This window comes from Dasypus novemcinctus, chromosome 9 (genome assembly GCF_030445035.2).
Source record: "Dasypus novemcinctus isolate mDasNov1 chromosome 9, mDasNov1.1.hap2, whole genome shotgun sequence".
NCBI lineage: Eukaryota > Metazoa > Chordata > Mammalia > Cingulata > Dasypodidae > Dasypus > Dasypus novemcinctus.
This window is the reverse complement of record NC_080681.1, coordinates 81,006,069-81,020,564: the sequence shown is the minus strand read 5'-3', so window position 1 is coordinate 81,020,564 and position 14,496 is coordinate 81,006,069. Positions and strand designations below refer to the sequence as shown.

General features: G+C 41.4%; 1 protein-coding gene across 9 annotated transcripts in view; it reads left to right on the top strand.

The window, feature by feature from the left end:
- Nucleotides 1-14,496, top strand: part of OSBPL9 (oxysterol binding protein like 9) — a 201,250-nt gene that overhangs the window by 60,311 nt on the left and 126,443 nt on the right. For 4 of the 9 annotated variants that reach the window (XM_004476492.5, XM_004476489.5, XM_004476487.5 and 1 more), the window contains exon 3: nt 13,500-13,578. The exons of 2 other annotated variants lie outside the window; for them this stretch is intronic. In XM_004476492.5, coding sequence (XP_004476549.1) covers nt 13,500-13,578 — 79 coding nt within the window. Of the gene's footprint in view, nt 1-13,499; nt 14,172-14,496 lie in introns of those variants that run through there. 3 more of the 9 variants (XM_058303594.2, XM_058303593.2, XM_058303592.1) reach the window with 2 other exon arrangements.

Genomic DNA, 14,496 nt, shown 5'->3' with positions numbered 1-14,496 from the left:
ACTTGCCGAGTATATCCAGTTATATTTGATGAAGCTGAAGCTTTTATTCTTAATGCTCCAGGGCTTTGAAATATAGCCATCTACTTGTCCCTAGAGGGAGGTGGGAAAGAAATATTGTTGTCTGTCCTCTCTCCTGATAGAGCCCTGGCCAGGAGTAGAGGAGAGCCTCCTTTAGAGCTCTTTTTGATGTCTTATGGGATACACCTTTTGTTGAAAGGTTAGGGAAACAGTAGTTCAACTTCATTAAACACCTACTATGTGCCAGGTGATGACAATGCAAAGACAAATAGGACCTTCTTTCTTCTAAAGACCAGCACCCAAATCTCTAAATTATAGCCCTTTTCTTTGAAAGTGAAAAAATAAGTGTAATGAGAATGGAATAAACTCATCTCTCAATAGAAGACTTTAATATGTGGGGACTTTTATAAATTGTTGTTGTGCTTTATTACCATCATAGCCGTCTGACTAGATTTGACTTTCCAATTTGTAGAACTATTGGAAAAACATGAAAGAATATAGTTCTTCCATTCACATAAAGACACTAGCAATACAGCATTATATACTTTTTAAAAATCTGATAATAAGGGAAAGATACCTGTCGCTTTCCTTAAGATTCTTTCTTAGAACTGGGTTTGCTCACCTAAGGGGAAAGATTGTTCACTATTCTATTGCTAGCACCAGGAACAGTATCTAGAAAACTCAATATTAACACTTATTGAATCAATGAATAAATGATGCTAGAGGCTGCTGTCAAAGCAGCTGCTCTTCCATGTAGTATCTTCATTGGTGAGCATCCTGGAGCTCAAGCCTTGTGTAGCCCCAGTGCTTCTTTGTGTCTTTGTCCTTTGGACCCTGCATAGTAATTGTTGACTCTTTCCTCTCCCAACTAGAACTCTGTGTTCCTGGAGGGCAGTGGGGTATCTTATTCCTCTTTTTATTCCTTGGTTATTATGGTTCCTGGCCCAGAGCAGGTAATTAATAAGTGTGTTGAGGGGAAGAGATGTAGCTCAAGTGGTTGAGCACCTGCTTCCCACACACAAGGTCCTGGGTTCGATCCTCAGTACCTCCTAAAAAACAAAAACAAACGAAAAACCCAACTCTCATTAGGGAGCAGATGTAGCTCAGTGGTTGAGTCCCTGCTTCCTTTGTTCAAGGTCCTGAGTTCAATCTCTGGTACCTCCTAAAAAAAAAATTATAAGTGTGTTGAAGGTAATTTAAGAAAGGACTTTGGATCAGGAGTTGTAAGACCTTAGTTCTTCTCCCCCTTAGCTGTGGACCTTGGACAAATTTTTTGACTTCCTTGAATCTGTTTCCCACTCTCTAAAAAAGAGTAGTAACTTATTCTGTCCAAATCTCAGAGAATGTTTTAAATGTGTTGTGTGCGTATATGATAGACTTCTACTATCATTTCAGCTGAGAGAGAAAGTATGTGGTTGTGGAGTTATAGTGGGAGGAGCTGTGCTGTGTATTCTTAGCACTATCTACTGCCCTTTTAGTGGCTGCCCAAGCAATCTGGCTAGGGGTCATCATCATTTCTTTTTTATTGTCTTTGGAGCCAGTACATTAGCCCATTTGCCACTTCTTTCTTGCAAAGGGAAATTGGCTTCAAAATAGCCAGAATTCTATTTTTTTTCTAAGCCATGAGAGCAAAACCATCTTCTCTCTTTGACACCAGATTGCAGTTCTTGTCTGAAGTATGTCAGTGTGCTTAGAAAGAAGGGGAAGAGAGAAAATCAGGAAAAATCATCTGGTTGCCATCTAGAACTTTCATAGCTACAGAGGAGAAGACAGTGCCTGGCGTCAAAGCTTCAAAAGATAATCTGGGGAAGTGGACTCGGCTCAACGGATAAGAGCATCTGCCTACCACATGGGAGGTCCAGGGTTCAAACCCAGGGCCTCCTGACCCATGTGGTGAGCTGGCCCATGCACAGTGCTGATGTGCACAAGGAGTGCCGTGCCATGCAGGGGTGTCCCCCGTGTAGGGGAGCCCCATGCACAAGGAGTGTGCTCCGTAAGGAGAGTCATCCCATGCAAAATTCCAGCCTGTCCAGAAGTGGTGCCACATACACAGAGAGCTGATGCAGCAAGATGATGCAACGAAAAGAGACACAGATTCCCGGTGCTGCTGACAAGAATACAAGAACACACAGCGAATGGACACAGAGCGTAGACAACTGGGGGAGGGGGGAGGAAGGGGAGAGAAATAAATAAAATTAAAAAATCGTAAAAAAAAAAAGATAATCTGTGGGAGTGGATGTGGGTCAAGAGGTTGAATACCTGTTTCCCACATGGTAGGTCCTGGGTTTGGTGCCCAGTGTCTCCTGAAAAAAAAACAAAAACAAACACGTAGCAAAAACAAATAAAAAAGCCAACTCAGGTAAGCTGATGTGGCTCAGTGGTTGAGCACCAACTTCCCACATACAAGGTCCTGGGTTCAATCCCTGGCCCTTGGTACCTGAAAAAAAAAAGACTCTGACTTTCTTGTTAGGGGCTAATGAATCCGGTGACTTTAAGTTGAAGCCAGTGCTCATTTACCATTCTGAAAATCCTAAGACCTCTAAGAGTTATACTAAATTTACTCTGCCTGTGCTCTAGTAATAGAACAACAAAGCCTGGATGACAGCACATCTGTTTACAACATGGTTTACTGACTATTTTAAGTCCACTGTTGAGACCTACTGCTCAGAAAAAAAGATTCCTTCAAAATATTACTACTCACTGACAGTACACTTGGTTACACAAGAGCTCCAATGAAGACATATGATGAGATTAATGTTGTTTTCATGCCTACTAACATAACATCCAATCTGCAACCCATGGATCAGAGTCATTTTGACTTTCAGATCTCATTACTTAAGAAATACGTTTGTAAGGCTATTGCTGCCACAGATAGTGATTCTCTGATGGATCTGGGAAAAGCAAATTGAAAACCTTCTGAAAAGGATTCACCATTCTAGATATCATGAAGGACGTTAATGATTCATTGGAGGATGTCAAAATAACATTCACAGGAATTTGGAAGAAGTTGATTACAACCCTCATGGATGACTTTGAGGGGTTCAAGACTTCTTGGAGGAAGTAACTGCAGATTTGGTAGAAATAACAAGAGAACTAGAATTAGAAGTGGAACCTGAAGATGTGAGTGAATTTCTGCAATCTTATCTGCAATCTTAATAGATGAGGAGGTGCTTTTTATAGACGAGCAAAGAAGGTAGTTGAACATGATAAAGATGCTGTGAACATTGTTGAAATGACAATAAAGGATTTAGAACACTATATAACTTAGTTGATAAAGCAACTGTAGGATTTGAGAGAACTGACTCCAATTTTGAAGGATGTTCTGTGGGCAAAATGCTATCAAGCAGCATTGCATGCTAGAGAGAAATCTTCCGTGAAAGGAAGAGTCAATCGATGTGGCAAACTTCATCATCTTATTTGGTTGTCACAGCCACCCCATCTTTCAGCATTCATCACCTTGATAGGTCAGTAGCTATCAGCATTGAGGCAAGTGCTTCCATCAGCCAGCACAAAGGTTACAACTCACTGAAGGCTCAGATAATGGTTATAATTTTTAGCAATAAAGTATTTTTTAATCAAGATATATACATTTATATTTTTAGACGTAATGCTTTTGCATACTTCATAGACTGTAGTATAGTCTAAACATAACTCTTATATGCATTGGGAAACCAGAAATTTCATGTGACTTGCTTTATTGCAGTATTCATTTTATGGTGGTGGTCTGGAACTAAACCTGCAGTATTTCTGAGGTATTTGTACAAGATCGCCATACAAAAATCAATATATACTAACAACTAGAAAATGAATTTTTAAAAAGCAGAATATTTACAATAACATTTAGAAAGCCAACCATTCAGGTATAATTTTTTTTTTTTAAAAACATTTTATTTATTTTTAAAAGATACATAGATCACACAAAATATTACATTAAAAAAATATAGGGGATTCCTATTTGCCTCACTCCCCACATCCCCCATTTTCCCCACATCAGCAACTTGTTTCATTAGTGTGGTACATTCATTTCAATTGATGAATACATTTTAGAGCACTGCTACACAGCATGGTTTATAGTTTACATTGTAGTTTGCACTCTCCCAGTCCATTCTGTAGGTTATGGCAGGATATATAATGTCCTGCATCTGTCCCTGCAGTATCATTCAGGACAATTCCAAGTCCTGAAAATGTCCCTGTATTATACCTATTCTTCTCTCTTCCTGCCTTCAGCAACTCCAGTGGCTACCATTTCCACATCAATGATGTAAGTTCTTCCATTGCTGGAATTTCAATAATTTTTTAGTAGAATACCAGTAAGTCCACTCTAGTCCATATTTTATTCCCTAATCCTGAGGACTCTGGGATGGTGATGCCCACTCCACCTCTTAATTGAAAGGGTCTTTGGGAAGCGGACTTGGCCCAGTGTTTAGGGCGTCCGTCTACCACATGGAGGTCTGTGGTTCAAACCCTGGGCCTCCTTGACCCGTGTGGAGCTGGCCCATGAGCAGTGCTGATGCACGCAAGGAGTGCCCTGCCACGCAGGGGTGTCCCCCATGTGCAAGGAGTTCGCCCTGTAAGAGAGCCGCCCAGTGCGAAAGAAAGTGCAGCCTGCCCAAGAATGGTGCTGTACACATGGAGAGCTGATACAACAAGATGATGGAACAAAAAGAAACCCAGATTCCCGGTGCTGCTGCTGAGGATAGAAGCAGACACAGAAGAACACACAGCGAATGGACACAGAGAGCAGACAACTTGGGGGGGAAGGGGAGAGAAATAAATAAAAAAATAAATCTTAAAAAAAAAAGGGGGGGGCCTTCAATCCCACATGGCTGATGGATGGGACTCTCCTGTTTGCAGTTGTAGACTCTCTTGGTTCCTTTGTGTGGTGGCTGTCTATCCTCACCTCCTTGTTAGTTCTCCTGGGTGAGTCCAATGAATTGGAGGTTGTAAGTCCACTGAGGCTCAGGGCCCAGCTGGCACATGGACAGCCCAGAGATTCAAGTCTCCTGGATATACACCCACTAACCCCAGCACCAACCACAGTCCAGGTGTAATCTTTTTTTTTTTTTTTTAAGATTTATTTTATTTATTTCTCTCCCCTTCCCCCCCACCCCTGTTGTCTGTTCTCTGTTTTGCTGTGTCTTCTTTGTCTGCTTCTGTTGTCGTCAGTAGCACGGGAATCTGTGTTTCTTTTTGTTGCATCATCTTGCTGTGTCAGCTCTCCGTGTGTGCGGTGCCATTCCTGGTCAGGCTGCACTTTCTTTGGCGCTGTGCGGCTTTCCTTACAGAGCGCACTCCTTGCGTGTGGGGCTCCCCTATATGGGGGACACCCCTGCGTGGTAGAGCACTCCTTGTGTGCATCAGCACTGCACATGGGCAGCTCCACACAGGGCAAGGAGGCCCGGGGTTTGAACTGCGGACCTCCCATGTGGTAGGCGGACGCCCTAACCACTGGGCCAAGTCCGCCGCCGTCAGGTGTAATCTTAACAAAAGATGAGCAAGACCTCTGCTCAGAAAACTAGAAAACATTATTCAAATAAAAGATCACCTAAATAAATAGCAATCCCAGTCTGTTCCCAGGCACTCCAGTCAATATCTTAGTAAGTGTGTGTGTATGGAACTCCACAAGCAGATTCTAAAATTTATAAAGGGCCAAGCCAAGGTTACCCACTCCTGATTCCTGCCTTTTCAGTCAGCAGACTCCAGCAGAGATGGTGCCTTGCTTTCACCTGCCCCTCTGGGGAGGACTATTGTAGTGACTATGGTAATGATGTTGATTTATACTTTATAAAGGCTGAAAAGAACCAAGTTGGGGGACTTACTCTACCTGACTTCCAAATGTAAACACTTCCAGGAGATAATATAGGAGAATATTTCCATGGCTTTGGGAATAGGAAACTTCTTTAAACTAGTCACAGAAAGCACTCACCATGAGGTATAAAATCAATTGTACTACATTAAGGTTAAGAGCTTCTTTTCATCAGAAGACATTATGAGAGTACAAAGGCAGGCAACAGTGTGGGAAAGATACTTGCCTAATTCTTAACCAGTGAAGGGTTCATATTCAGAATATATAAAGAGCTCCTACAGATAATTAGAAAAATATAGTTCAGTCTTGTCAATGGTCAAGAAATTAGAACTATTTCTTAAAAGAGGGTATTCAAATGATCAACAAACATGAAAAGATACTTGACTTCATTTTAGTTTTCAGGCAAATGCATATTAAAACCAACATGAGACATCTCTAGTATGCCAGAATGACCAAAGTAAAAAAGTGTTAATGAAGATGTAAAGCAATCGAAACTTTTGAGAACCATTTGACACTGTTTAAGCAATTGACATAGCAAATTCACTCCTAGATTTATATCTAATAGAAATACAAGCATATGTATACAAAAGATATGAACAAGAATGTTAATAGCATCATTCTAATAACTTAAAACTGGAAACAACATAAATGTCCATCTACAGTGAAATGGATAAATACTGTATTATATCCATATAGAGGAATACTATATATAGTAGGGAAAATGAGCAAAACGTTGCTACATGCAACAACATGAATGAATCTTACAAATATTATGTTGCCTGAAGGGGTTACAAGGAGTGCTTCTGTTCATTGAGCTGTATACTTAGGATTTGTTTATGTTTCTAGACATTTTATATTTCAGTGTAGAGTCGCCCCCCCCCCCCAGTGTGTATATAATGCTCTGTATTGCCTGAATCACTGAAAATGTTCAGTAACTGGTAGCATTTGCTGTGGCTTAATTATCTGTGATGCCAAGGTCTGATGTTGTGTGTCCAATAGAATGTTCTGCAATGATGAAAGTATTCTACATCTTTGCTGTCCAGTACTGTAGCCCATGTAGCTATTGAGCACTTGAAATGTGACTAGTACAACTGGGGAACTGTTTTGTCTTGTTTTGTTTTGTTTTTTTAAAGATTTATTTTTCCTTTCCTCTCCCCCACCCTGCTGTTTTTGCTGTCTGTGTCCATTCTCTGTGTGATCTTCTGTATCTGTTTCTCTTTTTGTCTTCTCATCTTTCTCCTCTAAGATTCACCAGGAATCGATCCTAGGGACCTCTGATGTGGAGAGAGGTTCCCTGTCAGCTGTGCCACCTCAGTTCCTGGTTTCTACGGTGCCTCACCTTGACTCTCCCCATCGTCTCTCTTTTGTTGCATCATCATTTTGCTGCGTGGCTCACTTGCACGGGCACGGGCTCACAGCGTGGGCACTCAGTTCACCATGTGGGCACTAACTTGCCACATGGGCACTGGCTTGCCATGCAGGCAGGCTTTTTCTTCTTCTTCTTGACCAGGAGACCCCAGGGATCAAACCCAGGTCCTCCCATATAATAGGCGGAAGCCCTATCACTTGAGCCACATCTGCTTCCCAGAACTGTTTTTAACTTTAAGTAAAGTTAAATTGAAATACTCACATGTGGCTAGTGACTATCATATTGGACAGTGCTGGTTTAGAGTGTTACTATGGGGACAGAGTAGCTGAAGGAAAATGGAGTTGAAATTTGTTTGAGTTGAACAAAGAAAATGTGAAGCTGGACTAGCAGATGAAATGTTTGTATATATACTGGAGAAGCCTTAGGATAATGGCACAAAATCAATTGGAGTAGAAGTTTGTTAGCTAAGTTCAAAAGTCCTCAAAGAAGCCTTTAAGTACAGAAGGGGAAAAGTGTGGTATAGACCAGATGGTTTCTTCCATATAAACTTCCAAGGGTACTTAGATAGAAATATTTCTGAAGCACAGTTTAGGTGCTAGAGAGAACCATAGAAGGTTTTATGCAGGAGTGCAGGATCAGGTATTAGTGCGTTAAGATATGTAACTGGATTATTGGGAAGGAGCCTAATTAAGATGGCAACGTTCTGAGCTACACTGCCTTTTTTTAAAGACTTTTTTCCCCTTCTCCTGCCCTGCTCTTTTTGCTGTGTCCATTCGCTGTGTGATCTTCTGTATCTACTTCTCTTTTTCTCTTCTCTCCTCATCTTTCTCCTCTAGGATTCAGGGGGATTTGATCCTGGCGACCTCTGATGTGGAGAGAGGTTCCCTGTCAATTGCACCACCTCACTTCCTGGTCTCTGCTGCACTTCACTTTGACTCTCCCCTTCATCTCTCTCTCATTGCGTCATCATCTTGTTGCGTGACTCACTTGTGTGGGCATTGGCTGACTGCTCAGGCACTGGCTGCCATGCAGGCACTCGTGTGGGCACTTGGTTCACCATATGAGGACTGGCTCACCATGCAGGCATGCTTTTTCTTCTCTTTTTTTTCACCAGGAGGTCCCAGGGATCAAACCTGGATCCTCCCATGTGGTAGGCAGAAGCTCTATCACTTGAGCCACATCTGCTTCCCAGCTACACTGATTTTGATTATAGGCAGAGGCCAAGAAGAAAGTCTCAAGAAGGATGCTCACGTTTCTAACTTGGGAAACTAAGAGGACAGTCAGGCCATTTACAGAGATGGAGAGCGTAAGAGAAAGAGCATATTTGAGAGAACATAATGAGTTCAGTTTTGGTTATAGAGATAGCTGGAGAAAAGGAAGAAATCAAGGATGGATTTTGGATTGTGTGACTAGGAGTGTGATATTACCATTAACTGAAATAGGGGGCCATGGGAAAAGGAAAACTTCTATTGGGAGAAAGGAGTTCATTCCTTTTGGGTGGGTTGAATTTGAGTATCCTGTAAGAAATCCAGGTGGAGTGTCCTTGTGAAGTTAAATAGGCCTGGAACTCAGAAAAGGAGACTAAACTGGAGATACCAATTTGGTAGTCATTAGCATTGTGAATCAAGAGTCCTTATCCTGTTATTTGTGGGACTCTCTGGTGGTTCAAGATCATGCTTTATGCATCTGTGAACCCCCCTAGAACTATATGTAAAACTTTGTGTGTACTTGTATGTTTCTGGGGAAAGGATTCTTTTTTTTTAAATCACATTTTGGGGAGCTGTGAGAGTGATACCAAAATATTTGAAGACTAGTGAGAAATAAGAGCCAGGGAAAGTATTTGAAATGAAAAGACAATTTGAAGACAAATCATAAGGAACCTCATTATTTAAAGGATAGATGGAGCTTTGGAAGTCGACTGAGAGGGAATGGTCAGAGAGTTGGGCATGGTATGTGGGTAGGGAGGGGAGAGAGACAGAACCAAGAGAGTGAAGCCTCAAAGGAAAGGGAGGAATGTGTTTCAAGGAAGAAGTGATCAGCAATAGCAACAAAAGCTTCAGAGGGGTGCTGTAATACAAGACTAAAGAGTGGCTAAGTGGGTCAGTGGAGACTTGTGTGAAAACAGTTTGGTGTAGTGGTGAGGAAGGAAGCTAGATTGTAGGAGTGGATGAAAGTTAACCTCATCTTGAGCAGGGCCAGGTTTCAAAAAGCTTCTCTGTGAAAGCACTGAGAGAGGAGGTGGTTGGTGGCTAGAGGGAGATTTGGGATTTTTTTTTTTTGGCAAATGGGAAGGAATTGAATAGCTTGAGGAAAGGCATAAAAGTGAAATTGCTTTTTTGTTTTGTTTTGTTTTGTTTTTTCTGGATGTGGAAGAAATGTTGAAACTGAGTATATATAGTGTTTCTGTGAGTTGAATAAGAAGGGGGTTGGTGATAACAGCGGAAAGCTTGGCTGAGACAGATTTTGAACAGTCTTGAATGGCATTATGAAGAAATATTAACTTTATCTAATAGTTAATGGATAGCCAAGAAATATTTAAAAATCTGAGTCTCCTGTAAGAGCGTGCTTTCAAAATAATACTTGAGCAATCTCAAGGACGGTAGATTAAAAGGTAGCTGGACTGGAGGCAGGCAGATTGCATTATCAAAGGAGAAGTGATGAGAGGGGAGCAGATGTGGCTCAAACTGTTATGCTTCTGCCTCCCTCATTGGAGGTTCCACGTTCAGTTCCTGGTGCCCGGTGTGAAAAAAAACAAAAATGAACAACAAGCAACAAAACAAACAAAAACAACTCAGGGAAGCCAATGTGGCACAGTGGTTGAGCACTGGCTTCCCATGTACAATGTCCTGGGTTCAATCCCTGGTCCCCAGTAACTCAAAAATTTAAAAAAAAGAAGTGAAGGGGGAAGCAGATGTGACTCAAGTGATAGAGCTTCCACCTACAATATGGCAGGACCTGGGTTTGATCGCTGGGACCTCCTGGTGAAAAAGAAGAAGAGAAAGCGTGCCCACATGGCGAGCGAGTACCTGCGTGGTGAGCCGGTGCCTACTCAAGTTAGTCATGCAGCAAGATGATGACACATCAAAAAAGAGAGACAAGGGGATAGTCAAGGTGAAGTGCAGCAGAAACCAGGAACTGTGGTGGTGCAATTGACAGGGAACCTCTGTCCACATCAGGGGTCTCCAGGATTGAATCCCGGTGAATCCTAGAGGAGAGAAAACGAGAAGAGAAGACAACACATGTTGGAGATTTGGGCCTGAAGGGTATCAGGAATGAAAGAAAGAGGAAAGGGAGAAAGAAACAAAGAGAAAGAGAGAGAGAGAGATTGCTAGGATCAGGGGGTCTGCGAGTAGAGACTCCTCAGACAACTTTATTTTCTACAAGTGGCATTATATATTCTCAAGCTATCGTGATAACAAGCAGTGTAGCTACACATTAACAATACTCATAAATTAAAGAACTTATCTCAGAGTACAAAGATTTAGTATTCTTTTCAAACTACAAAGTGTGTTTGCTCATATTTCTCCCTGCCCCGGACAGCTTTGTCCTGTTGACCAGAAAGTCTTAATTGCTGCGTTCCTATGTTAAAAGCATAACCATGGAAACAGCACGTCTCTCTTTGCGAGACCACTGTGCCTCAGTTTCCAACAAACACAGAAAGCAAAAACAGCAGGGCAGGAGGAAGGTAAGGGGGTGAAATAAAAAATTAAATAAATCTTAAAAAAAAGAAGAAAAAAAAAGAAGTGATGGGAGCCTGAATTATTGCAATAACAGTGAGGATGGAAAACTGCTGGTGAACTTGAAATAATAGTTCCGAATTAGAATGAGCACACTTGTGGTAGTGGAATGTGGTGGGAGTGGAGAGTCTATCCATGTTGACTGGTGAACTTACATTAAAGGACCTGAAAAGAAAAACAGATAATTTGGAGTGGGGTGAGAGTGAGGCAAGTGGGGAGATCACTTTTAAAAAACAACAGCTTTATTGAGATAAAATTCACATACCATACAATTCACCCATTTAAAGTATACATTTCAGTGGTTTTGGTATATTCACAGAATTGTGTGACCATCACCACAATCAATTTTAGAGAACTTTTTATCATCCACCCCCCCTTTTTAAGGAGGCACTGGAAATTGAACCTGGGACCTCCTACATGTGCTCAACCACTGAGCTACACCCCCTCCACTTATATCCCATAAAGTAAACTGGTACCCACTAACTGTTACCCCTAATTTCACCCCAACCACCTCCATCCCCGCTCTACCCCTAGTCCTAGGCAACCACTAATCTACTTTCTGTCTCTGGATTTGCCTAATCTGGACATTTCAAGGAAATCATACAATATGTCGTCCTTTTTGACTGACTTCTGCTTAGCATAATGTTTCCAAGATTCATTCATGTGGAACTTTTCTCCTTGTACTGTGCTCACCTCTTTGCATGTCTTATCGTCTCCATTGGAATATAATTTTCTTGAGGGCAGGAACCATTGTTATATGATGCACAGCTATATCTAGCACATACTTTTGTATTTAATTGTGGCTCAGCAAATACTTGATATATGGTAAGTTACAGGTAACTCAGTTACCACAAAATTAAGTTAATTGGAATATGCTTCTCCCCATACATGATTACCCAATAAGCTATGTCTGTAGTAGGATTGTGCCAATGATGAGCCGATTCTGGTTCTGCTGTCAACTCTTTGCATGACCTTCGATAAGTCACTATATACTCTCTGGAGACTCTTTCCTTTTCCCAATCTGGAAGTGAGGAATATTCTAGTGATTCAGATGGATGGGATTTGGATAGAGAGAGAGTTCATCCAGACATCCTCTGGGAAGAACTGAAAAAAATTCGACTCTATTAACTAATCCTTCTGGGATTGGAATAGTCCCTCTGAGTAGCCTTTTTTCATGGAATTAGGCTCTTTGGCCCTTTGACCCTTTGACTCTTTTCATCCTTTATCTGCAAGCGTTCTGGTTTTCTTTGTGGCATTCTGCTTCTCTTGTTACCAATATGGGACATTTTTGGCTCATCCCATGTCTCTCTAGTTTTTTTTGTGTGAAATACTTAAGACACTTCTTAAGTATCCTGACCAGTAGAATCCCTATTTTGCATAGCTTTCTGTCCTTCCCTTAATTTCTGCTTTTTTACTATGCTCCACATAGTCGAATATAGAAAAATAAAGGCTTAAAACCCACCCTAGGAAGCAGATGTGGCTCAAGGAATTGGGCTCCCATCTATCATATAAGAGGTCCAGGGTTTGATACTCAAGGGTCTCCTGGTGAGGGCAAGCTGGCCTGTGTGGTGAGCTGGCCCATGCAGAGTGCTGCCCTGTGCAGAAGTGCTGGCCCATGCAGGGAGCTGGCGCAGCAAGATGATGCAACAAAAAGAGATAGAGAGGAGAGACAATAGGAGATGCAGCAGACCAGAGAGCTGAGGTAATGCAAGAGAATGAGCACCTCTCTCCCACTCTGGAAGGTCCCAGAATCAGTTCCTGGAGCAGCCTAATGAGAATACAAGCAGACACAGAAGAACACACAGCGAATGGACAGAGAGAGCAGACAATGGAGGGACAGGGGAGAAATAAATAAATCTTAAAAACCCACTCTAACAACTTTCCCCCCAAAACCAACTTATAAATGCAAGTCCCCCCCCAGAGTTGTTCATGCTTTTATTTTAAAAATATGTACTGTGTACCTGAGTGCCATGTGTTAAGATAAGTAAAATAGTCCTTGACGTCTAAGACCTATAGTGGTTCAGTGGGAAGAGGCAGACATATACGTATGTAATCATAGTATAGTGTGAAAAATGGAATAGCCGAGGGAGTACAAGTGGTTACAGGAGCATCTGGGAAGAAATGACTAATTATTGGGACAGTGTTTTGAAGCAAGTGTCACCTGGCATTTCTGCACTAACAAGTAAAACACAGAAGCAGGCTGAAATAAAGCACCTGCCTTCTCTGAGACTCACAAAAACTTGGTGAAATGCAGGTTTCTGACTCACATTTTAGAGAGCAATCTAAAGCTCAGAAAGGCTCAGTGGCTGGCTCTTAAACACAGATTCTTACTCGTCTTGTTTTCCCCTCTTCCCCCAAGCACATCCATGCCCTTTTATAATATAGTGTTCTACCATCACTTCTCCATTGTTCTTCTTCCTTAAGCAAAACTAAAGTCTCAGATTCCCCTTTACTGTGTCTAGCCTGCTTCCAGTGTCTTGGTTGCATTGAGCATTCCAGGTCTGTAGCAGTAGTGAATATTGCTGATGTCATTGTTTGCCTTATTGGGATTTTGCTCTTTGTTTCACAGGGAGCTGTGATTGGTATAGACGATGAGGACGACAGCACCTTCACAATAACTGTTGATCAGAAAACCTTCCATTTCCAGGGTGAGCTGAAAAAGTCCCAACTGCTTCTTTCTGTCTCTTGGGTTGTTTGCTGAATGATGTGAATGGTTTTACAACTCATCCTGCATGAGCAAGTGCACAGGAATGTTCTGGATGGAGTGGTACTGCAGGTTAGGGAATTGTATCTATCTGCAGTGGATACAGATCTATTTGAAACGACTCTGGATCTGGCTGCAATTGGAGATTAAAAATTTAAAGGATAAAAATCAGTGAGGGGAAAGAGTCATGGGCTGCTGTTGCTGCTGGCTTGTATATACAGAAGGTTGCTGATCTTCTTTATCGAGGAATATGATTCTGCTTCTGCATGAAGAGTCTGAAGACTGACTGTGAACAGTACAGTGTTTGTCTACGTAAACCTTGAAATGTAAATTAAATTGAAGCCAGTAGCAACCTTTGGCTTAAAGGTTTTGCTTTGCTTCAAGAACTGCAAGCTTGCATTCATTTCATCTGCATTTTTGTGTCTTGTCTGCCAGATGTCATTTCTCTGCTATTATCTTTTTTATAGTTCATAACACCAATGCCATCTGCCACTGCTATGTTTCGGCATTGCATGCTATGGTTCACCAATAGAAGGGGTAAGATACTGTATGATCATTCTCATTTCATCTTGCTTTGAAAACTCTAAAACTAGTAAATAAAGCTTGATTTTAATGATCTTGCCTTAATGTACCTCTTGTCTCTTAGGAGTATCTGTTAGCTTTGGCACTAATATATTTGTTATATTGTCTAACCAGAGTAACCTCTATTTTATGTTTAAAACAGCCTGAAAAACTCAGAAATGAGGTTTGGAGATTTTAGCACTTTCTTTGAACTACAAATCGCAGTGCACTATGATAGATGCTAGGTATCTCATGATAAATATATGTTAAATAAATTGTCCTGAATGCAATTATTGCTTTA